The sequence below is a fragment of the Cyprinus carpio genome, chromosome A16 (assembly GCF_018340385.1).
Source record: "Cyprinus carpio isolate SPL01 chromosome A16, ASM1834038v1, whole genome shotgun sequence".
Classification (NCBI taxonomy): domain Eukaryota; kingdom Metazoa; phylum Chordata; class Actinopteri; order Cypriniformes; family Cyprinidae; genus Cyprinus; species Cyprinus carpio.
In genome coordinates, this window is record NC_056587.1 from 3,298,322 (window position 1) to 3,322,943 (window position 24,622).

General features: G+C 39.5%; 2 protein-coding genes across 7 annotated transcripts; both read left to right on the forward strand.

Moving 5' to 3' along the window:
• Window positions 1-365: 365 nt before the first annotated feature.
• LOC109074568 (mediator of DNA damage checkpoint protein 1-like) lies at window positions 366-9,073 on the forward strand. 4 transcript variants are annotated; one of them, XM_042772045.1, is made up of 11 exons: window positions 500-577; window positions 815-968; window positions 1,086-1,661; window positions 1,743-1,827; window positions 2,690-3,660; window positions 4,246-7,340; window positions 7,425-7,607; window positions 8,131-8,256; window positions 8,352-8,462; window positions 8,554-8,798; window positions 8,830-9,073. In XM_042772045.1, exons 1-10 carry the CDS (start codon window positions 530-532, stop codon window positions 8,761-8,763), a joined length of 5,559 nt encoding a protein of 1,852 aa, XP_042627979.1. In that variant the 5' UTR covers window positions 500-529; the 3' UTR covers window positions 8,764-8,798; window positions 8,830-9,073. The 4 variants fall into 4 exon arrangements, with proteins under 4 accessions (XP_042627981.1, XP_042627979.1, XP_042627978.1 ...); XM_042772047.1 differs by lacking the exon at window positions 500-577 and adding an exon at window positions 366-484 and having other exon boundaries at window positions 8,554-9,073; XM_042772044.1 differs by having other exon boundaries at window positions 8,554-9,073.
• A 152-nt stretch (window positions 9,074-9,225) lies between these two features.
• Window positions 9,226-20,374, forward strand: LOC109074569. Of its 3 annotated transcripts, none has more exons than XM_042772048.1 (9): window positions 9,226-9,447; window positions 12,204-12,256; window positions 12,978-12,998; window positions 13,113-13,385; window positions 14,086-14,382; window positions 16,928-17,215; window positions 17,302-17,480; window positions 17,767-17,868; window positions 18,017-20,374. In XM_042772048.1, the coding sequence occupies exons 2-9, from the start codon at window positions 12,211-12,213 to the stop codon at window positions 18,923-18,925; spliced, it is 2,115 nt and encodes a 704-aa protein (XP_042627982.1). In that variant the 5' UTR covers window positions 9,226-9,447; window positions 12,204-12,210; the 3' UTR covers window positions 18,926-20,374. The 3 variants fall into 3 exon arrangements, with proteins under 3 accessions (XP_042627982.1, XP_042627983.1, XP_042627984.1); XM_042772049.1 differs by having other exon boundaries at window positions 9,226-9,431; XM_042772050.1 differs by lacking the exon at window positions 9,226-9,447 and adding an exon at window positions 9,458-10,446.
• Window positions 20,375-24,622: the final 4,248 nt, after the last annotated feature.

Below are 24,622 nucleotides of genomic sequence, written 5' to 3' on the forward strand. Positions count from 1 at the left end.
TTACACCATATACATAACTGAAGCAGCTCAGGTCATACCAAAAAAGTCACTTTTAGGTTTGCACTTACATAATGCCTTAATGAAAACGTTAAACACATGATAAAGTAAAGTACATAAAATAGTAATAAAGTGAAGTACAATATACATATGAGAGGGGTGTGTGTCTAATGGAAAACAAATAATTAATTGTATTATAAGTCACCATTAACGTAAGTGTTTTTTATATATTATTGTATTGCGTCTCAAATTCCTAATGGTTAAAAAACACTTTGAAACACGACTCTGCAGAAAGCGCGGAAAACTTGAGCCAAAGCCCTACGCCTGCTGTTCCTCAGCTGACCAATCAATCCCCAGTGACGCATTATCAGCCAATCAGTGCAGACTCAGATTCTGATTGACAGCTTGACCAGCGAATCAGTAGTGTTCGTTTTAAGGGCGGGACTTAGTGTTCAGGAAATGGTTTCCAAGTGTTCTGCACGATAAGGTAAGCGCACATTTTTATCAGTACAAACGTAAAAGAAAATTGCTCATGCCTTGCATGTTTTCCTTTGCAGTTTGGAGGGAAGCAATATTTCCAGTGTGGCACTTATGAAAAATGATTCGATTAAGAAATGATTAGAAAGTCATAGCAATGCTCTTATATCATCCAAACTGTGTTAAAGTAACGTTAAACTGTTTGTCACACATGCATCGCCATTCATCAGAGAATGATGATACTATTGTATAATATGTTGCTTATGTGTATAGAGCTTAAAAATCCATATTTACTTTGTGGTAAAGTATTTGTGTTGTAACAACACTTTTGATCCTTTAGCTCGAGAGGAGGATGGATGCCACTCAACAGATTGATGATCCTTTCTCTGAAGAAGAGGAAGAGGAAGAAGAGGAAGAGGTGGAGAAAGAAGGACCAGAAAGAGAACAATTAGCAACATTAAAGGTGTTCAAAAACGGCCACATACCAGAGGCAGGTGAGTATTCTTATAGACTACCTTACATATTAACTAATATTTAAAACTACTATTATCTGTGCATTATTGAAATCATGACATCGCTTTCTGTTTTTCTCTCTTCACACATTCAATCAGAATTCCCTCTCTACATCGGAGAGAATGTAATCGGTCGTGATCCTGCTGCCTGTTCTGTTCTGCTTCCGGCCCAGTCTGTATCCAGTCGGCATGCTGTCATCTCCGTCTCAGTGTTCTGCTCTAGGAAAGATCGTTTTGGTAACGGTGATGACGTAGAAGCACTTTTATGGGACATGGGCAGTTTGAATGGAACCAGAAAGGGCAGATTCAAACTGACACCTCAGGTACGATACGCTTTGACTGAGGGAGAGAGTGTGGTGTTCGCTGATGTGCCGTGTCAGTACATTGGCCTGAACATCTCAAAGAAAGATACACACATAACTCCAGAGAAAGGAGGAGTGTCCAAAAAGGAGAAAAAATCAAGTCCGGCGTTATCAAGCAGTGACTCGGAGTCAGAATTGAGTAAAGGTGTGCGGAAAAGGTTGAGTGTTTTGCCTCCTGTGCCTTTATGGAGCCCTGAGGATGAAGAACCCAAGACGAGTTCACCACAGCCAGCTCACAAACAGCCTGAGATCACCCTGGTGCCTGAATCAGACTCCGATGGAGAGAATACCACGGATGAGAGGAAAGATTTTGGTAGGTAGACATAAAGAATATTACTGAAAGATTTAGTAACATTATTTTCATGCTTGCTTTCTTTTTTATTTATTGCTATAGTTTCAGACTCGGCGTCCTCCTCTCATCTGTGTAGTTCCACAAATTCATCATTCCTGACCCCTGGAAAAAAAGTCATTCCAGAGAGGTAAGTTAAATGTTTCATGAATGTTTTTTAATGTTCCCTTCTAATTTTCAATGAACTAGTCAAAATGTTATGCGTTATAATGTGTTACTACATAGTGTAACTGATACAACTCCATTGAAATTACATTTTGTTTAAATATATGTCAAGGGATAGAGCATCCAAATGTGAAACTCTGTCATTGTTTACTCACTCTCAAACGTGTATGGCTTTTTTTTCTTCTGTGAAACACAAAAGATATTTGAAAAATGTTTGTTTGTCTGTCAGTTGTTTTTGACCATATAAAGGTCAATAAGACAAAAATGCACATAAAATGTCAAATGTGATACTGATTGTCAAATTAATTGATATTTTTCAGCGGATCACTCCTAGTCACCTAGGCCTATTTAAAATGCATAGCCATCATTAAAGGAAACGCTCATTGTGATAAAGCAGAAATGGCTAAATTTTTTTAATATGTCATGGTATCTGTCAGTGTGAAAGTTCAAGGCATGCCTGCTGTTGCATGGCTAAAGGTGCAGTCACACTTACTATTGTTCAGTGAAATTACACTGGCAAAATCCAGTCATTTCAGTAGAAATCCATGTAATTGGACATTTTGTGTAAGGGCGAAAGATTGCCCCGCACAGATTTTGCATTGGGTTCAAGTTGGTCACATGAATTCACCATGTAGACCAATAGAAAGCTGCATGGTTTAAAAGTAACTTCTGTGTAAACTGCTTCATATGTTGTTAAACTATTAACAGTACACCTTTTTGCCCATGTGTGATCGCACCTTAATGCTATAAACTGTGCAATACATTTATGGATCTCAATATATTGTCTCCCAATAAATGAGCTTCACCATTTTTTTTTTTCGTATCAGTGAGGATGAAAGTTCCATCACTCCATCTTCAGCATCCATAGACCGGTTCAGACTGCAAACCCCTGATGAGCCCGGTTCAAATTCATCTAAACCTGGCCCTCTAGTCCTAAATCTGGACAGTGACGTTGATTTTGAAGAAAAGGACATGGAGAAAAGCAAGCCTGAACCAGAGGCTCACCCTGAATTAGCTCCAAAGGTGGAACCAGTATCTTCAGCTGAATTTCATATGGACAGTGATACTGATGTTGAGGAAGAGGAACCGGAGGCAAGTAAGGCTGAACCAGAGGCTCAAGAAGCAGTAACTCTAGAGAAATCTGTTTCTTCAGTTGGGCTTCATATGGACAGTGATACTGATGTTGAAGAAGATGAGAAAAGCAAGACTGAACAAAAGGTTCACACTGAAGAAGCTCCAAATGTGAAGTCAGATCTTCATATGGACAGCGATACTGATGTTGAGGAGAATGAGGCTTATGTAACTGAAAATGTCTCCAAAAAGGAAGCAGTTACAGAAAGTCCTCCATCAGCACCACAACATACAGGCTTCCACTTGGACAGTGACACTGATGATGAAGATGATAATCCCATGAAGGTTTCCATTACAACAGAGGTTTCACATCCTGCTGGTGAGGGAAGTGATGTCAGACCTACATCAACTCCAGCAACAGAGCTCCACATGGACAGTGACACAGATGTAGATGAAGAGAATGAGGACAAGGAAAAGGTGAAGGCCAGAGATCTTCTGTCTAACAGTGAAACAGATGATGAGGATCCTTTTAAACCTTTACCAGACAAAGCTGTGAAGGCTGCATGGAGTCACAAGGCTTCTGTAGGTAGCAAAGCAGAGCAATCTGAAAAGAGAACCCATAAAAAACAAGACCATTATTCTCATGCAAAGACTAATTTTGAGGAACCAACCCAAGCTTTTGGCCACTTAGAAGACGACTGGGACCTACTTCCCACACAAGCATACGGTAACCATCCCACTTACTTCCTTCTTAATCTCATTCTTTTTTTAATTATAAAATTCACTCATGTAGTCAATACAGTACAGTAAATTCCTAAAACCTTTTGTATTTCCTATGACAGGGGTTTTCAGACTTGGTTGCCAGAGGATGTTAGAGGGGCATAATACTAATAACCACAAAGAGTATTTTTAACTTTTCAAAAAAAAAAAAAAAAAGGAAAATCTTGGTTACAGTGTAAACAACATATATTTAGTTGATTTAGTATTTGATTTTGTCCATTTGAGATTGATATGTCCAATTTTACAACTTTGTTCCTATGACTTAAAATGCAACATAACACAAATCTTAACCAAATAATTAATAAAAATTACCTTGCAATTACAGATCTGCTTTTACATCCTCCAAATAGTTGCCTTGTTGACTTACATAGTAGCTGTTCCACTGTAGCTTTTTGAGTCGACTGGGTCAAAATAATTTTTTGTGGTAATCAATATTATGCCACAAATGCTGTCAGCTGAGTTTAATGTATATTGAACCCATACAATTCCTTTAAACTAAAATTGTAGGAATTGTGGTATATGTCAAATTTAGGAACTGCTGGAGCCAGTGCTAGACTCAAGCCAAAGCAGCTTGATCTTGAGGCTACACAAGCATATGGAACAGAGACAGACAGGGAGGACGAGCAGGAGCCCCTCAACCATACCCAACCATACTCCAACCTCTTGACTGCTGAAACTCAACTCATCCATGAAGCAAAGCCTGATGATGATGAGGAGGAAGATAAAGACACACAAGATGACTCTCACCTTTCCACAGCTGACACTCTGATCATAGCCAGCACCCCAAAAAGAGAGGAGCAGACGCAGCAATTTTCTCTCTTCACAGCCCAAACACAACTTGTCTGTGAGGGAGAAGACAAAGAGGTTTATCAGAGTGAGCCCACCCAGCTCATGACCGACACCATCGATGAAACGCACGAGGGTGAGGAGGAGATCATGAAACAAGGTAGGAGAACGGCACACAAAAGTAAAAACACCACCTCCTCTCTTATAATTGCTGAAACTCAGCCCATGTGTGAGGAAGAAGAGGCAACAGATGCAGATCTGAGTGGGGACGGATTTCAGAAACCAAGTACAAGACAACAGGTTGAGAAATATGATTCTGTGCATCTTGCTGAAACCAACTTCAGCTCCCATCTCAATATAGCTGAAACACAATCAATGTGTGATGATATAGAAGCACCAGATCAGGACAATATGGTCAGCAGTACTCGTATAGAAATCGCTGAAACACAGCCAATGTTTGACATAGATGAAGCACCAGAGGATGATCTAAACAATGAGGTCAACAGAAGACAAACCGAAGGTGAGGCCATACGTCATATTGAAAAAGCCTCTACCTCCAGTCGTGCCATCCCTGAAACACAATCTGTTGAAGATGATGAGGGACAAGAGAAAGAGCTCAGCAGCAAGACGTCTAGCAGAAGATCACGCAGGTGTAGACCAAAAAAAGAGAAGGAAGTCTCACAAACTGCAGAGGCTGTTGCCAATCACACTATAACAGAAACGCAACCAATATATGAGGAAAAACAAATTGAGGATCTGAAAAGTGAGGTCAGCTCTGGGAAACAGAGTAAAAGACAACAAGCACATGAATTAAAATCTCCAGAACTTTCTGAAACAGACTTGAAAGCATGTGTCACTGTTGCTAAAACACACCCTATGTGTCAAGAAGAGGCAGCATTTGAAGAACTGAATAATGTGCTTGGCACCAGGCAGATAGATGAAGACAGAGCCACAGAACTCCCAGTACCCTCGAGCTCCCATATCAACGTAGATGAAACACAGCCTATACATGAGGAAGATGAAAGACAGGAAAAAGACCTCAGCAGGAAGATGGCAAGCATAAGTTCACGCAGGGGAAGACCAAAGAAAGATGACGAGGTTACACAAACTGCTGAGGCTGCTGTTCTTCAGATTATCACAGAAACCCAACCAGTTCCTGAAGAAGTAATTGAAAAGGATGAAGATCTGAACAGCGGAGTGAAATCCAGGAGATCCCGCAGAGGAAGGCCGATAAAAAAGGACAGCGTTCCACAACCTGATGAAGCTGCCGTCAGCTCCCTTTCCATTAACACAGAAACAGAGTCTGTTCATGAGGACAGAACTGAAAGGGATGAAGATCTGAGTGGCATCAGATCCAAAAGACCCCGCAGAGGAAGACAAAAAGACGAAGATGAACCTGCACAGTCTGCCGAACCTAACTCTGATCTCAGTGATGTTGGAACACAGCCCATGGTTGAGGAGAATGCTCGAGGAGAACCTAGTGGCAGAAGTAGCAGAAGACAGAGGAAAGACAAGACAGAGGTGGAAAGTGAGACAACTGCATCTAGTGAAGTCCAAGGTAAAACTAGAAAAGGGCAGGAAGGAAAAAGAAAGAGGGGGAAAGCATTGTCTGAGGACGAGGAAGTGAGTGAAGAAGAAAAAAACACAAGGAGAGGAACCAGACGGACAGGCATAAAACTGAAGTGTAATGAAAAGAAAGAAGAGGAAAGATTGGAGGAGAGAAATGCCCAAGAAGAGAAAGAGAAAATGGAGAAAGAGCTCCAAGAACCAGAGAAGACAGAGAGGGAAGAAAAGGAGAGACTGGAGTATGAGAGAAAGAAACGAGAAGAATGTGAACAAAGGGAGAGGGTTGAAACTGAAATGAGACAAAAACTAGAAAGAGAGCAGAAGGAATTAGAGGAAAAAGAAAGACTGAAAAGGGAAGAAGAGGAAAAAGTGAGAAAAGAAAATGAGAGAATTCAGAGGGAAAAAGAACTTTTAGAAAAAGAAGAGAAGGAGAGGTTTGAGAGGGAGAGGAGAGAACTAGAAGAACAAAGACGAAAAGAAGAAGAGGAAAGAATTAAAAAGGAGAAGGAACAAAAAGAGAAGGAAAGATTAGAGTTAGAAAGGGAACGATTAGAAAAAGAAAGACGAGAAAATGAGGGACTTCAGATGAGAGCAAGAGATCAAAAAAAACATCAGAAAGATCAGAAGAATGAGCGACTCGAAGAGAACAAGGCAGAACTAGGAGCTCCTCTAGTTCCTCCGGGCAGACGAACACGCCGCTGCTCAAGCTCCTCTATGAACTCGGATCAGTCTGTATCCTCACAACGGGAGGTGTCCAGTCAGAGGGGACGAGGGCGAGGCAGGGGGCGAGGCCGAGGGAAGCCAACAACTGATGAGCAACCCACCAGTGCTAGAAAGTCTGGCAGGAGAGGACCAGCTAGTGGAGTTGAAGACACAGAGAAGGACTCCAATTCAACAACTCGTTCCCGATCCCGCTCCAGTTCTAGAAGTTCTGAAAGATCTGCTCATAGTATTGGACCTTCGAACCAAGGGACAAGAGGAAGAGGCAGAGGCAGGAAAAGTATGAAACTACCGGAACCAGAAGAAGTTTCCCAAGCTAAAACTTCTGGAAAAGGCAGGGGAAGAGGAGGAAGGCGATCTGGTGTGGAGAATGTAAATGTTGGAATGGACAATGAGCACGAACAACATGTTGAGGTGGTGGAGGACAGCACTGCTGTGCCACAAACCAACAGCAGAGGTCGTAAGAGAGCAGCAAACACTAGCGCATCCCCAGAAGAGGCTCCTTCACCCACACCCAAGACTTCAAGGCGCTCTGTGGCTATTCAGGCACACAAGGTCACACGCACCCTCAAATACAGACATTTACTAGCAGGTTATATCACTGTGTGGATGACACCAATCTGTCATCTTCTCTTTTAGGTGTTATTCACTGGGTTGACAGATCAGGACGGAGAAAGAGTCGTCTCCCAGTTAGGTGGAAGTCTGGCTAGTGGAGTGAACGACATGACTCACCTGGTGACTGATAAAGCGAGACGCACTGTTAAGTTTTTGTGCGCTGTTGCAAGAGGGGTGCCAATCGTGACTCCTGATTGGCTAAAAAAGGTGAGGGGGTGCATAGTAAGGGAATGTCCCTGGTTCAAACCAAGCCAAACCTTGAATCCATAATTCATATCTGACTTTATTCCTATAAAATTTAGAAAGATAATTCTTTATTAAACTACTTTTTTTAAAAGGTTAAATGAAATTTTAATAATATAAATATGGTATCTTTAATTGGTTGATATATCTTTTCAATTGAATTCTGAGGTGTACTTATTGTAATGTACCAAAAAAGCGTACAACAGTGTGATAGACCTTCACATGTCTGGTGGCGATGCTTAATAACCCTACTCTCACACCACACATTAACGTTTTTTTTCTAAACCCAGAAATTTGTTAATGTATGTTTTGTCCGTGCATTTCATGGTCAAGAATGGTTTCTAGTGATATTGTTGATTTGTTTATATGTATATATTTGAGAAGTTGTTTAAGGGTTTCTAGCTGTGGAACTAGTGCAAAATAGAGATTTATTTTCAACTCGACTTAAGCATGAAACATCCTCTCAGTGACAATATTTCTCTCTCAGTGTGGAAAAGCTGGCCATTTTCTTTCTACTGATGAATATATATTGAAAGACGCCGAGCAGGAGAAAAAGTTTAGTTTCAGCCTACAGAAGTCACTGCAAACTGCTCAAACTCAACCTCTTTTAAAGGTATTAGTCCCTCACAAGCGCATTAGTGTATCAAGTCCAAGCCTCAAGTGTACCATCCACATCATGTATTTTCTCCCCTAATTTTGCTTTCGTAGGGTTATGAGATTCACGTTACGCCTTCTGTGATGCCAGAACCATCTCAAATGAAAGAAATTATCACCTGCTGCGGAGCACGCTTCCTCCCCAAAATGCCATCTGCTCACAAGGTACCTAGAACCAGTGCATATATTCTCCTATTTTAATGCACATATTACATTTTCTCATATTTTATTGTGATTTCTCCCTCTGTCTATTCAGGAGCACACTGTGGTGGTTTCATGTGAGCAGGACAGGGCGCTTTGCAATAAGGCATTGAGTATGTCGTTGCCCGTGGTCAGCACAGAGTTCCTATTGACTGGTATTCTGCAGCAGAGAGTGGACCTGCAGGCCTATTCTCTCACGTCCTCTCTCAACACATCCAATCAGCCTGCAGCCCCCAAAGCTGCTGCCAGGGGCCGTAGGAAGTAATGACAATGACATAGCAAAGGACTTTTGTGTAATACATTTGTGCCAGTCTATGACAGAATCTGATACATGTATGTTTAAGATCAGATTGCTAAAGATGAATATGTGACGCATAATATTTCAGTTTTATGAAGACAATGAGTTAGATGAGATGCTGCTACACTTGTAACCACACGCCCACTGATTCCTGCAAATGTGAGGGCTGGAGAGAGTGTGAGATGGATGTCAATGAATGATGAATGTTAGTGAAGGGAGAATGAGCTCTAATTTTTAATGCATTACTTCAATAAATGCTTTCAGAGCATAAAATTAAGAAATATTGGGCGTTTTTTCCCTTTGATATTCAAAAACTGCATAAAAAAAATGCATATAAAAACGACAAAATAGTGCACATTTGTATTCAGGGCGTTGGTCTCAGTGATGAATCGATCTGAAGAACACCTTAAAGACCTTCAGGTCGGTTCTGCAAAGGTTGGCTGAGTGTGTTCGGATCCGCTGACACGCCCATAAGGGGTTGAGGCGCCGGGCTTTACCGACCGCACTCGAGACGCTGCAAGATACCGGACAGATTCCTAAGGTGCATCTTAGTCCTTAAGTAATTTTAGAGGTAGAAAGAAACGAATAACGGCTTTTCAGTCTATTGCAGATATCAGCTAAGGAGGATCTTGGAGGTGAGCGGAGAACACGGTAAGGGTGAATGTCAGTTTTGCGGCAGAGATGTTATAAATATGCAGCTGGCTTTGGCTTGCAGGAATTGAAGGGTTAAATTCTGCAGTTTCTGCTTCGTCTGGTACTTTTCCGATTGGATAAAGTTGATGTTTGCTGTTGGAACGCGAATAAAATAAGGTGTAATGTGCATATTTAGAGATGGAGACGAGCATTTAGGCTTGTTGAAGAATAGATTTGCGCTCTTTTCTGAATAGCATCACATAATGCGCCGGTTCAGCATCCTGTGTTAACATAAGAAAAATTACCATTAAAATACGCATCTGAGATTTAATGACAGGAAAATTAAGACGTGAAGAGCAAATATAATCACTGTTTATAGCGATAAGCTATAAATATAATTTTAATAATAACATTAATAATTTAGATATTTTTTATTATTCTCAGGGAATTTATAGCTAATTTTGCCGGTGCTGCGGCTCAACTGGCCTGAATAATTTTGTCGTCTGTGCACCATAATAACCCGTACATGTGTAGGCGATATTTCTCAGCTTGTGACCGAGAGAAAATTTGTTTGACTGGCAAATAGTTTTATGATTGGGAGGAGAACAGATCAGAAATGGAGGGCAGATGTGAGCGCGCGTAAGTCAAAGCAGCCGCCGCCCCCGCCGCTCATAACACATACAGACTGTGTCTCAAATCCCATTCTGATGCTTATCTATACGCCATTTTCTCAACCATAATGAAGCCCAAATATGGTGCCTAGGTAGTCAGCTCACTAGGTTGTGAGACATAGCCATGATCTCATCGCCTCTCATCTCATACATCAGACCATTTTAACTACATTATCGCCTTGAATTGATCTAATTCAAGGCTTTTAAACAGATTATGATCCAGGAGATAGAGTAGTCAAATAAGTCTGAATGGAATGATCTGTAAGTAATTTCTCTTAGGAGATGACCTGCTTCTAACATCAATAGCCACATATGAATTTGCTACAGCACCTTTGCAAAGGTTGAGGTTGGTTTCCCTGAGCTCATTCATCTTGTTTTATTTCCCTGGTTTACACCGCCTGCTTCTTGCATAATTTACCAATATGTAATATTGCAGTTCATATACGTGCAGCAGGTTGTGTGGAGCTCCTATTCATCTTTTGTATTGCACTCAGGAGAAAAGCATGTTGTAGCCTATGTGAGCACCTTGTCGCCCGGCCTGCATTTCTGCCTCCATGTTGCCCATGTTTTATGTATGCTGTGTCTTATAGGAGAGGAACTGTGAGGTTGCTGTAAGAGGTGTCATACTGAGAGAAAGAGAAGGAGTGAAAGCATGGACCAGATGGCACTTTGTCCATATGAAACTAATATAGCGCTGACGCATTTACACATCAGCACATGTGTCTTATTGTCTAGAGAGATATGGGCCCTATACTGTATATGCTCATTTTGCTGGTTATTTTTTTTTGAATGCCAATAAAATGCTCATATGCAATAACTGAGTGTCTTGGCAGAAGTCTGTTATGAAATCACAGAATGACCTAAATGCACGTCTGCTGTCCTGGATGCTTTCCTTGCTGTCTAATATGTCTGGCCTGGCAAAGGTTTTCTTACTATTCTCATTGCATGAAGTGCTGGCTTCTTTCAGACTGTGAATTAATGTGTTTGTCTTGATATTTTCACATTACAGATTACCATACATCATACCTATATTATCCCATCTGTAAAAAACATTAAAATAGTTATAATTAATGTATTATGATAAGTGTACGTTTAGCATTGATTATATTTTGTGCGTCTAAAAAAATGTAAGGGTTTCTACTGTCACAGAAAATCTTGAAATATCAGGGAATTTCTTATCTCCATGTCAGTAAATGTAATGGAAAGCAATAAAATCTTTGACATTTCTGTAGTGAATATATTTTATGTTTTACTCCGAAATGTTTAATTGTCATTATTAGTAGCATTTTGAATAGGAATCTGTTCATTCTAAAGATTGGTACCTGACATAATTGAAAAACCACCCTATAAATATATATATAATATATATAATTTATTTATTTTTATAGAAATTGTTATGAGTAGGCCCACATTCATCTGCTCTGAAAAGAAAGTTCTGCATTTTTCTGCATAATTGAAACATGTCATTCAGTTTTAAACATCAGAGGGAGCCTTTTTGAAGAACAAACCGGGCTAACAGATATTGATTCAGTCAGATTTCATTTTCTCTCACATTTTTAATATCTTCAGTCATTAAATATCCTGATAATGATCCACCCAGTTGATGTCATATGCTTCTCATTCCATTTATACAGACAGCACTGCACCTAAAAGTATAATTTATAATGAAATTTATTTCTGAGATCTCTTAACTTGGGGTCTCAATAATAAAAATAACGGAAACAAGATTTTTGCTTGTTATTTATTATAAACCCCTCAGAGATAATAGATCAATGTTGGTTATAAGCAATGCACAAGACAAGCCAATAAACCCACAATTACAGACACGTCCGAGTAGCTCTTTAAAGAAGCTCATTTGTCAACAGAGCCCTTTTAGATCCACGGTAGACAGTTTTACAATCACACCCTGTTCACAGCTCCACATCAAAGCACTCAATCGATCCGTGTCCATTTGCCAATAAACCCGTAATTTTTTCATGTTTTCATCATTTTTATTCCTAGCTGGAATGTGAGAAAACCTCCGCAACATACAAATGAAACTTACACATTTACAATGTCAGTACTTATAATTTAAATCTTCTTTCCATGTGTGAATGTGTTCAGAGCCGATATGCAGAATCTGAGACTGTTCATCTTAACCATGCTGTTTTACTCAGGTAAGAAAGAGTCCTTGTGAGTCCGTTCTGTGGTTGATCTTTCTGTATCATTAACACTACACAAGTGTTGTTTTTTGTGCTGAAATGTTTAGGTCAGTGACTCTGACATGGTAATAACTATGGCAGTTCTTTAATTACAGCCCTGATGCATAATTTATCATCTCTAAGTGCTGTAATGTTCTCACAAATGGCAAGGAAGTATTGAATGTACCCACTTACAGAGACTAATTTAATACTGTACATGCATAGCTGTTCGTTATATAATGAATATCTGACCCAATATGAACAAGGTTATTAAAAGTGCCATCTCTAATGGGTGTAAATTAGCCATACTGCATTTTCTGGAACAAAGTGGGTAGTTTTTATAACTTGTACATTGGAATATCAATCCAGAAATCAGAACTGAAACTTGTGGTCATATTTTCCAAATATATATATATATAATCTTTAAAATATTCTAATAAACTTTAAAAAATGTCAGACAGTATGAAATGGTGTGTGTCATGAACAGTGGTCAATTTTCCCTAATTTATTCCTAAATTCTTTTGTATGATAACTAATTGTCCAAACACAAAAAAAATGAATATAAATGTAATAATAATTCATATTTAAATTCTGCATAAAGGTTAAGTACATTGTCACTTTCTTGTATGGTTTGACTAGTTGATGTCACATGATTTTGCTAATGTAAACATTGGTGCTTTTCTTTTTGACTTTTTAGCATTCTCTGCAACTCTGAAAGGTAAAACATAAACACAAGTCCCTTTTATTGTTTGTTTGTTTATTAATAAAAATAAGCAGTTGCAACAATGTAAAAAAGTAAAATCCCCCATATCTGTCTTTGTGTTTCTTGTAGCCCAAGAAGAGTCTCAGACTCTGTTTTTTGGGGAAGACTTCTACATCCTTGTGCCGGCAGATGGAGCTGATGTGACGTTCAGGCCTACGGTTGTTCCAGGTCCAGAGAAGCTGCTGATGAGTTCTGGGAAAGTGGTGGATCTTCGTGCCAAACTAAACTCTGCTTCGAGGCACCTGATCTTGGAGAATGTTGGAGAAAGTGATGAAGGAGTCTACACCATCACATCTAACCAGAATCCAGAGAATGTTACACGCATCACACTCTATGTTAGAGGTACTGCATAATTTAGCAAAAAATTGTTCACACATTTTGTACACTAAATTGGATGTGCGCACATACGCACTAGAATAGCTCTGAGTGACTTTCATTATTATAGGAAGTCATGTTGTGAACAGTAAGGGAGGTCTAATGACCTGCTGCAGTAATTGTAGCTCTGTCAAGCCACACTGGTTGCCTTCCATTCTTTTCTACCTAAAGATCCTTCTTTCTCTCTACACAGCTATCTATTTCTCCCATTATCAGCTGTGCTGGCTGGCACCTTTCATTAATGGTATTATTTTAATGTGGCCTTTTTTCTTTCAACAATTAGTCAGTGAGATGAAGTGCCTAGGAAGGTCAAACTGAGATAATAATATGAGCTGTTTACTTTCTATGGACTTTACTTTCATGCAACATGTATTGTTTTTTCTAATAAACATTCAAATTAAACAGATAAAATTGATGAAATTAAAAATAGTATAGCAAATAAAAAGGCTAGTTTTTGACAAAATGTTGGTTTGTAGTTATTGCTAAATTTATATTTCCCATAATTTAAGGAAAATATTTATTTGACAATTTTTCTTACAATAACTTGGGTAACAAGGTTAATTTCATTCTAATAGTTCATACAATACACGTTTGTTCGAATGCAGGGCAAGTACCACATCTTATTTATCTCATGTGTTTCTCTTCTTTGTTTCTCTCACTTTTCCAGATTGCTCTAGTGAGGTCATCATTAAGTACGGCTTAGATTTTCATGTATCACTGCATAATATCTTAGACTCAGTGCGTGTGGGCTATCGTCACAGTGCCGTGGAGGCCAATCAGACGTCATTGCCGGCTGAGGAACTGCTAAATGCTGATGGAACGCCCAAGGAGAATTACCAGGACCGCATTGAGATCACTCCTCAGAAGTTCACTTTGCATGGTGTTACAGGGGCTGATGAAGGCAGTTACACCTTTAGTGATTCCATTGGGAAAGTCCAGAAGAAGATCTGCTTAAATGTGAAAGGTGAGTATGGGAAGAAGAAGAGAGGGGGCAAACACAATTTCAAGGATTCAAGACAGATCTCGACCTTCTGACTGAAGCAAGTACAGCAATAAATTGTAATTGTAATTGCGATAGAATATTAATATATGATTAGCTATGGAGAACATTTTGAAGGAGAAATCAAATATGTGAAGGATAATAATATAAATAATCTAAAAATATACCCAAAGAAGGTGAATAGAACCACATGTGAAGCAGAAGGGTCTTGAATCATTCTGATGGGATTTGTTTTGCACTAATAACCAAATAGCTGTAAATTTCCCACACGATTTGTGGTGAAATTATTTGATTTTTTGAGGTCGCAGAGTGATGTGAGATATATGACACTACAGACATGGCCAAATTTTTTTGGCAGTGACATAAATTTAGTGTTTTTTGCAGCTTCAGTATCTGTAGATTTTTTTTTTCCACATGGTTCCATGGTATACTGAAAAACAATGATAAGCATATCATATGTTTTGAAGGCTTTTATTGGCAAAAAAATATGACTCAATATTTACAGTGTTGACCCTTTTTCTTCATAACCTCTGCAATTCACTCTGACATGCTTGATATTAGCTTCTGGGCCAAATCCTGACTGATGGCGATCCATTCTTGCCTTATTAGTTCTCGGAGTAGATCACAATTTGTGGGCTTCTGCTTGTCCACTTGCCTTTTGAGGGAGTTGCCTGGCCACGCATCCAAAATGTCAATGTAATGATCTTCGAGCCACTTCTTTATCTCTCTTGCTTTGTGACATGGTGCTCCATCATGTTGAAAAATGCACGGATCATCACCAAATTGCTCATGGATCGCTCTTGCAGGACGTTTTGATACCATTCTGTATTCATGTCATTGTTTTTGAGCAGAATTATGAGAGAGCGCACTCCTTCATTTGAAAACAAACACCACAAATCACTTGCAACCATATGCTTTACTGTTGGCACATCACAGGACTCATGGTAACGTTCACTTTTTCTTCTCCTAACAATCATTTTTCCAGATGTCCCAAACAGTCGGAAGGGAGCTTCATCAGAGAGAATAACTTTGCACCAGTCTTCTGCTGTCCAATCCTTACTTCCTGCAGAATTTCAATCTGTCCTTGACATTTTTCTTGGAGAGAAGTGACTTCTTTGCTGCCCTTCTTGACACCAGGCCATTGTGCAAAAGTCTTGGCCTCACTGTGTGTGCAGATGCTCTCACACCAACCTGCTGCCATTCCTGAGCAAGCTCTGCACTACTGGTGACATGATTCTGTAGCTGACTCCTCAGGTAGAGATGGTCCTGGCTCTTTCTGGACACTCTGTGTCGTCCTGAAGACTTCTTCAAGTTCTCCTTGAAGTTCTTGATGATCCGGTAAATGGTTCTTTCAGATGCAATATTCTTTGTAGTAATTTTCTTGCATGTGAGGCCATCTTGATGCAAAGTGATGATGGCTGCACGTGTTTCTTTGGAGGTAACCATTGCTAACAAAACCACAATGATTGGGAGCTCTACTTCCCTTCTCTTATTGCAATCAGTCTGCTCTTACAATCAAATTAGTATGATAGTGATTTGACCTGACTAGTACTCATTCACACTTTTACATGTGCTGCTGATATGATTAGTCAATTAATGTTAGCTGGTCATTTTGTGTCAGGATCAAAAAACAGTGATTTTTTTTGTTTTGTTTTTGAAAAGGGATTTTTTTTTGGTCAATGAAGCTTTTAGCAATTATTTTAATGCATCTGATCACTCTAAATAATACTCTAGAAACAATGTGAATGAACACCACAACAGCTAAAGCAGCAAACTTTGCGAAATACAAAATTTATGTCACTGCCAAAACTTTTGGCTATGACTATAGTGTCAGAAATTTTTGTCAGGGACAATGGTCAAATAAACAGTTTAGCATTCATCATACAAAAATATTTGGTGGCAGAATGCTGCAATTGACCAATCAGAATTAAGTATTCTGAGAGCCAAAAATAAAAAACTGAGGTGTGTAATTTATGACTGGAGGTTGTTTGTATGTAATATACACTCTTAAAATTAAAGCCTCTACAAGGGGGGGTTTACAGTAATGTCATACAAGAACCATTGCACCAAAAAAATCTTTCAGTGAACAGTTCTTAAAAGGACCAGTGTGTTTCTTGGTGTAAAGAACATTTTATTAATCTAAAGAATTATTTTCCACACCCTTTGTGCAGTGGAAAGCTTTCATAGATGTTCCTCATGGAACCCTTGATGCAAATCAAGAACGTTTATTTTTAAAAGTAAACAGTGAGTGGAGAACTCTTCAGGTACATTATAAAAACAAAAAGAAAGGATAGTAGGGGAAGTACAAAGAGAGGAAGAGAGACAGATGGAATAGTCTGTCATTTTCTGCCTGCAGCATTTATTCCCTCAAATATTAATGCTTTCTCCTCCCTGCCGATTCTTTATCTTCTTTCTTCACTCTCATGACATCATCATAGAAAAAAGCTGGACATCTCAGCTTCAATAACAGGTTTTCTTCCTTTTGTCCTTCCTTCTTTCTTTCTACCAGCACATCAGATATTTGTGACCCTTTCATACGGTGGGACTCTGAAAATAAACTTGCACATGAATAACTCCCTAACTCGCCTACTGTACAAGCCTCATTCTGATAAATATAAGTATTTGATTATGGAGAACGGACAGCTCAACCTGCCTCCTAACCTGGATCTCGAGGGTCGTCTCTCTTTGGAGGACTCTTTGTGTCTTCTTACAGACGTGAGGGCCAGCGATGCTGGAGTTTTCAGTGTGACTGACCTCGAGGGATTCCTGGTGTCTGATGTCCACCTGGAGATGGAACGTGAGGACATACAATATGACAAAGGGAAATTACAGTTCATTTAATTGTCGTGTTTTGGACTTGATGTATCTTTCTTTCTCTTTCAGCATACAGGCTTCCTAAACTCTACATTGCTATCATTGCTCTGGTAGCATTACTGGTGTTGCTGCTGTTGGTGTGCTTGGTGTCATGTTTGGTGAAGATACGCAAACGTGCAGCAAAGGCCAGAGCCATTGAGGAGAAAGTCCAGAATGCAGGCAAAGTGGAGGGAGATGCCTTTAGACAGGTATTTACCACCTATTTAAGCACCAAAATATGACAGGAATAAAACCAATTGAATGCTAGTGGGCCTAAACATTATTTGGACTTTGGTCACCTTATAAATATATCAATATCAATTGTTCTAATTGTTTGAGAATCCTGACCAGCCCGACACAGAAGCATCAGATAAACATTTGCCTTATGTTCCACATTCTTATTGCTTGTCTTCTCCAACATTAAAGGAGAAAGAGAAAAAGTTTTGCTTGTAGAATGGAGTATATTATAAGCCCTTTTGCATATATTTTTTGCAGGTTGTGAAAGATGCCTGTACCCATCAGAATGAGGAAGCCCCGGCCCTGTCACAGAAAGAAGACATCACTGAGAAATCACAGAGCACAGAGGTCAGCATTAAGGTGAGCACCAGGAAGCTGAAAAGGCATTTGAATCAATAGCGCTATCTGTATATCTAAACCCCAAGCATTTGCCTGATATAAAATGCTAAATTATGTTGAATGTTCTGAAAATGCTTTAGGAACGCTAAGTTCTGAGTATGTTCCTCAGGGTTTGGAGGTGTCAACTAAAGAGCCAAGCCTTCAAGAGAGGAACATGGAGACCAGTGACTCTGGAGTGGGCTTTAATACCACTGGACTCCCGCTTGACAGTGACACTGATGCCCCAACAGCAGCCCTAGCAGATTCTGATGTATTGAGTTCCTCTGCTGCCCCTGATGTCAAAGCCGTTCCCAACCAAGCTCCAGAGTCAAAGACAGCCCCCTCACCTCCAAAACCAGCACCAACTGCTGATCTGAAACCAGCACCTGTGGCCAAGTCGACAGCTCCTCCACCACCATCTCCCGAACCCAAACCACCAGTAACACCTGAGCCCAAACCTGCTGCTACACCTGAACCCAAAATGACCATCTCACCACCAACTGAAACAAAACCAACCTTAAGCCCATCACCAGATCCCAAGCAACCTGTGACACCTGATTCGAAACCAAGTCCAGTACCTGAGGCAACAACAACTGATGTTAAACCAATTCCAAGTCCAACCCCTGAAACTCCAAAAGCAGTAACACCAACTCCTGATGCAAAACCAGCAGTTTCACCTACTCCTGAACCCACACCAGTTAAAGTTGGCACTCCTGAACAGAAACCCGCTGTGAGCCCTCTGGTTTCTGAGCCTAAACCAGCTTCACCCACTCCACAGTCTAAACCACCAGTCTCAGAGATTCTCGACTCAAAACCAACTACAAATGGTACTCCAGAATCTAAGGCTGACATAGAGTCAGAGCCACGTGCACCCATATCTCCTGGGCTGGATGTGAAGGGCACAACCCCTCCCAAAACCCCTGATACTGGGAAAAGCTCAGGCAAAACTCCTGAGCTCATCTCCAGTGGAGGTCTAGACTCGGCTTCCCCCAATGACAGTGCACCACCTTCAAGCACTGATGGAGCTGCCACCAACTGAGATTAAAACATAGCCTCTTTCCTGCCTCCTCCTAGTGTATTAACCACCACAGACAATCGAGACACTAGACTTAACAACAAAGAAGAGCTAAGTGACTTCGTCTTTTAAATCTCACTTTTAATACAAATTAACATGCATCAATCCACTGTAAATCCACTGAGTTTACCTATATTTAATCACCCTGTAACAGAGTTCAAATACAGAAAAGAAGCATTTCAGACCTTATACCACTGGCTGATTTAATACAGAATGAGGATGGCTGTCTGGGCTATTCCAAGAAAGTGTACAGAGACAAATCTTCCTTCACAGAAATAATACATCACTGCATGAAGATGTTGACAAAATAAATTATATTATCGGTTCCATAATCAGAGTTACTGTGGTTGAATTTGGGGAAAGGCACACAGGAACATGGGACATTAATCATTTTCATTCTTTATGAGATAATTTCTGCTCCATTTCGACCAGTCGGGGAATCCGAATAGCAGGACTGATACTGAGAAAGTGACCAACCTTCTGCCGTCAGAGGACTGGAAAAGTGGAAAAATCATGTGTCATTTTGACACATGCAAGTCAACATGTCATTTTGACAAAGGTGATGAACAAGAAAACAGGAGTGCAAAGGAGAAGGAAGAAAACCATTTGACCAAAAAAAATAAATAAAAAAAATCATAATCCTTCATGGACTAATCTGTGACTCTGTGACTGGAGGATATTTTTGAGAATCTTCTTCTATCAATCCAACCTATGACACTAATCTAACGGATGTTCTTGTCCAGAGATGTGACAGTGCACATTTTCTGTTCATTCAATAACAAAAAATTGCAATTGCAAGTTGCAAAAATCTGTAATCTGTAAAAACACTCCGTAATATTAAAAAACAAACAAACAAACAAACAAACAAACAAACAAAAAACATACACATTGATGGCAACAGTATATGTAAACAGGTTTGTTTCTTTGAGTGATCTGTGTTCAGACTGATATATCTAAATAGTGAGGCTGTTTCCATCACTAGTGAATTTTCTGGAGCATTGGGATTGGAATTAATTGATCCTACTAATAGCGGCATTTTGGTTCACAAAAGGAATTATGCAAATCAGGTGATGAGAAAAACGCGAAAAAAATGGTTGGTGTTGGAGGATGCAGCAGACTACTGCAATATGCTGTACTTTTACTGGCACTTTACAGAATCTCTCCACCACTGCGATACAAACACCTGAATTAGCTTTTTAAAATGTGTTCTCAATAGCACACCATTTTTGCGATTGTTTCATCATCATTTGATGAATTACTCCCACAATCAAAAATGTACTCAAACACATGTAAGGGAAACAGGTCAATTTAGCTCAAAGGGAATCATTTAAGATTTTAAAGGGAATTTGAACAGAATCACTGTTTCACGGCTGATCACTGAAACGGCCAGCGATTCACTGAACGAGCCGTTTAACATCAAATCTGCGCTGGATATTAATATCCAAAGTATAGTGAAAACACTATTAACTAGCACAGTAACAAGATCGGCAGTTTAAGACATTAACTTGTAAGCACAAAACACAAGATACTTCTCTTTTCAATATGAATAAGGCTTTATTAGATAAATCTAAGACATAAACTAATCTAACACATAAGCACACGCATACACATTCACACAAGTTGCAGGAAGATAGAAAGTTAGGAAAGAATGAGTTTAAGAGAATGAAAATGTGAAATCCCAAGTTTACAGCAATACGTGAAATTGCATAGACATGAACAACCATAAATCACTTAATTAACCCTCGCATTGAGTTCCTCAGTGAGGTTAAAATTATATTAGATACACCAGTTCAGCTTAGTCTGGAGGTACCTTACTTGCATTGCCTGTGTAAAGGGGTTCCCTTTGTTGTCATTGAAAAGGGGGTTTCCCGAGGTTGCTGATTAGCTGGAAGTTCAGTAGTCATTGAAGTGACGTCTTGGGAAGCCCGTGGTTGGGCGTTGGCTGACGATGCGGAGTTGTGGGCTGGTTGAAGTTTAGATGGGCACTCGAGATCGGACTCGGAGACAAAACTTAACTCAGAACACGAAACTCTCAAACGGAAAAGAAAAGAAACTAATGTAAAAGAATAGAAGTAAAGTTTGACGAGACTAGGTGGTGTTTCTTCTCATCGTGGCTAAGTAGCAGCAGGCATGCAGGCCGAAGCACGCTGGAACAGCGCTCAAAGAATGCTAAAAGTGATGACTAAAAGCAGCAGCTGAAAAGCCAAAGCTAAAAGCCGGCTTAAAGCAAAATTTGATGGTGTCCTGAGTATTTAAACTGGCCTTTCGGCCACACCTCAAATGTTGTCTTGACCAATTAGATATTGTATTTGCTCGGGGTGTTGCGATGTTTGTCCTACCCCATTCATAAATCATATGTTATCTTATCAAGCACGTGGTCCGAATTTCCCCGCTCTTGCAGGGTTAAATTTTGGACATGATTCCTATGATAAGAATATGATACATTTGACAAATAACTGATGGTCAGAAACGTTTCAAGCAAGAAGATTCGAACACACACATACTAAACATGAATATGAATACTTAAGCTATTCAATAGTTATTAAAAAGACATACACAATAAGTGATTAGAAACATGATAGTCAAATGTGTGGGTTTCATAAATGATATGGAGTTAAGCAATGGACTGATATTCCTTTAGAAGTCTTTTTGAAGATGAAAATGAAGATGAAGACAGTTTCTCTGCTTTTCTTTGACATGAGGATGTTCTGTGGAGACCAGAGGTTAAAAGGTCCCCTTAGGAATTTCAGTCTGGTTCTGCTAGGTGGGGGGAAGTCAATCCAACGATCTTGTTTACTTTCATGGGTTTACATGTGATGGTCAGGCTGTGCATCTCTTTGACCATCAATCTGGATTGCTTGCCCCAAATTTTACAATCTCTTCTCTGAATTGAAATTGTCAATAATTGTTCTAATGGTGTTAATGTTGAAAGCTGTTCTGTGAAAGAGTTGGTTGGTTATCTTGCTTCAGACTGTGGTGCTAGTAGTTGATTTACAACATCCTGTTGCCTTTCTGTGGAATTTGGCTCCTCATGTTTCAACCATGCTCATGATCCAATCTTTAATTTGTCTGGTTTGGGTCTAATACGCTACACACATTACAGAAAAAGGAAGCGTGTTTGGGTTGAATAGAATGGCAGTGATTGCAGGTGGTTAGTGAATAAGACAGGTTTTTAATACTGAAAAACAGTGCGCAAAAGTGGCGCAAGCAGCAAAATAGGCCGAATGTCTTGCGTAGTTAAATTTGCAGATTCTTGTTGCTTGAGGAGCAAGTGGACATGGTTTGTAAGAAGATCTAGATTGTTTGTGTTGCTACAGTGCTCCACAAATAATTCTGGATTTATAGTTATAGTTGAAAGACAATACAGTCTCACATATCAGTTTACATATATTCCTGGTGCCTCCGGTAGAACCAAAACACCACTGCCTGTTAATGTTGTGTGAGTCTTGGAACCTGCTCCTAAAACACTATCTGTGGGAGCTGATGTTAAATCACAGTGAGTAGTGGGCTGGTAGCTAACTCGATATTCGTATCACCATCTTGAAGTGTGGGCAGATCTGACAGACTGGAGGCTTGTGGGTAGATTTTCTAACCGAAGATGATCACTACCTCACATTTAAGCCTGACTAATGTACTAAACCACCAGTTAAACAACATTGCATGGAATGTTGACAATAAATAAAAAAAGTAGATTTTTTGGCAAAGCACAAGGTCCTAAAAACCATTAAAAAATTACAAAAACAATAATGATATTTGGCAATGCCTATCCCAGAAACCTCTGAAAACGGTCTTGTTCCTTCTCAGCCTTTCACAGATGTTTTAATATGAGTGCAAGGAAATGTCACTTGAAAACCGGATAGTCTTAGTGTCACATCTCATAATGTAAATATCACAAACCCTAGATATCCTAAACCTAGGAGCACTGTAGCATTAAAAGGTAACATGAAGATATATTCCTGACAAAACAGATTTTGTGACCAAAATGGATCCATAGTAAAAAAAATAAATAAATAAAAACAAAGATACACTGAGTAATTTTTGTTTGTTGCACTGGTCGATTGGACACTGGTCTTGGACCTACACTGACACCTAGTGGTGTGGAGGTAGAATAATGCAAAAGTAATAATTTTTGGTTACCATACCACTGTAGAAACGCTCTGTTTGCAGTAAGCCCTTATTAATTTATTTGATGAATGAATGTGTCTAATAGGAGGGGTCTCAGAGATAAAGCAGTATTCGGTTAGTTGTGTGATTTCAACATGATGGCACCCATGAGGTTACCCACTCCATGTAAAATAAAACAGCTGTTTGGGCTGATATTAAAACATATTTCAAAAGTGTTACTAATTTATTTAGCAGTAAAGCTTAACGAGCTAACTTAAAAAAAAAATAAATAAATACTGAGTCCACCTTTAAAGTTAAACCCCCCTCACTCTGCTTGGGGAGAGAGAGCCGGTATTAAAAAACATCTTCGCAATATAAAAATGTGCAGATACATCACATGCATGTGCACATGCATAATAACAACTTGTTTTCAAGTATGTATTGTGGGGTTCTGTAGTTTGGTCTTCAAGTTCCAGATTCTTTAGATTCTCACAACGATTCACAGGAAGACACAACAGGGTTTTAATCGTCTTTTATACAATACAAAACCTACAAACCTAGTGTAGCATAAGTCTCATGGTCCCATCAGCTAATTAAATTGGCTGTTAGGCGTGAGCTTGCTTTCACATGCCCTTACTTTTGTCTCCAGCAAATGATGTCACACTTAAGTGCATTCCGGTAATGCACATTAAACAAGTTTCCTGCTGGTCACTCCCTGAATCTTCACAGTGTCTTAAAGCAGAAGATCATGCTTAAGATATTCATTACCCTTCAGGACACTGCTACTGATATTAGTCTTGTATCATGACATGATTACTGCTGCTTTTGTATTTTGTGTGTTGATGCTTGTGTTGTATGTATGTGGGTGCATAATGGTATTTATGATGAGAGATTATAGATGTTATTCATCATTACCAATATCAGGAGAACTGTATGTGTTTGTACAAGTGCATGTGAGTATGTTTGCGTGTGTCTGTGTGTTAGCAACAGTGTGTAAATCTCCATTGGATAGCTGTCAGTTCAATGCAATAAGCAATGTCCTTTTTCTCCCCGGCTGGCTGGTAATTGCTGTTCCTTTTTAAGTGGTATTAAATTCAGATGCAATTTAAGGGAGTGCACAGTACGAGATTTCTATCAGAATGGACTTCATGCTGTCTAGTGGTACCCAACTGCTATCTGTTTTGATACCAAGATAGCCACGTTACAGGTCGTTTTGATTTAATCGACGCTGAAGACTACACCAATGGAATAGTAATTTAGTTAATATAGCATTTTTTCCTTGCTCAAAGCGCTTTAAATATTTAAACACTAAAGTAATGATGCATCACCATTGCATGTTATAAGAGTTACGCTCCTATAGTGTCTATCTGTGCTAGTGTGGTCATGCATATGTAGGAGGTAGTGTGTAGGTGTCTAGAAGAAGTACTATGATTTTCATGTATCGCACGGCTCTGCAGGTCTCTGAATGGACAATTCCATTGTGTAAAACATCCCTTCCGTGGATGTCACTAAAAATGTTGCATTCTACGTGTCACCCTATATCTTTCCATTCCATTG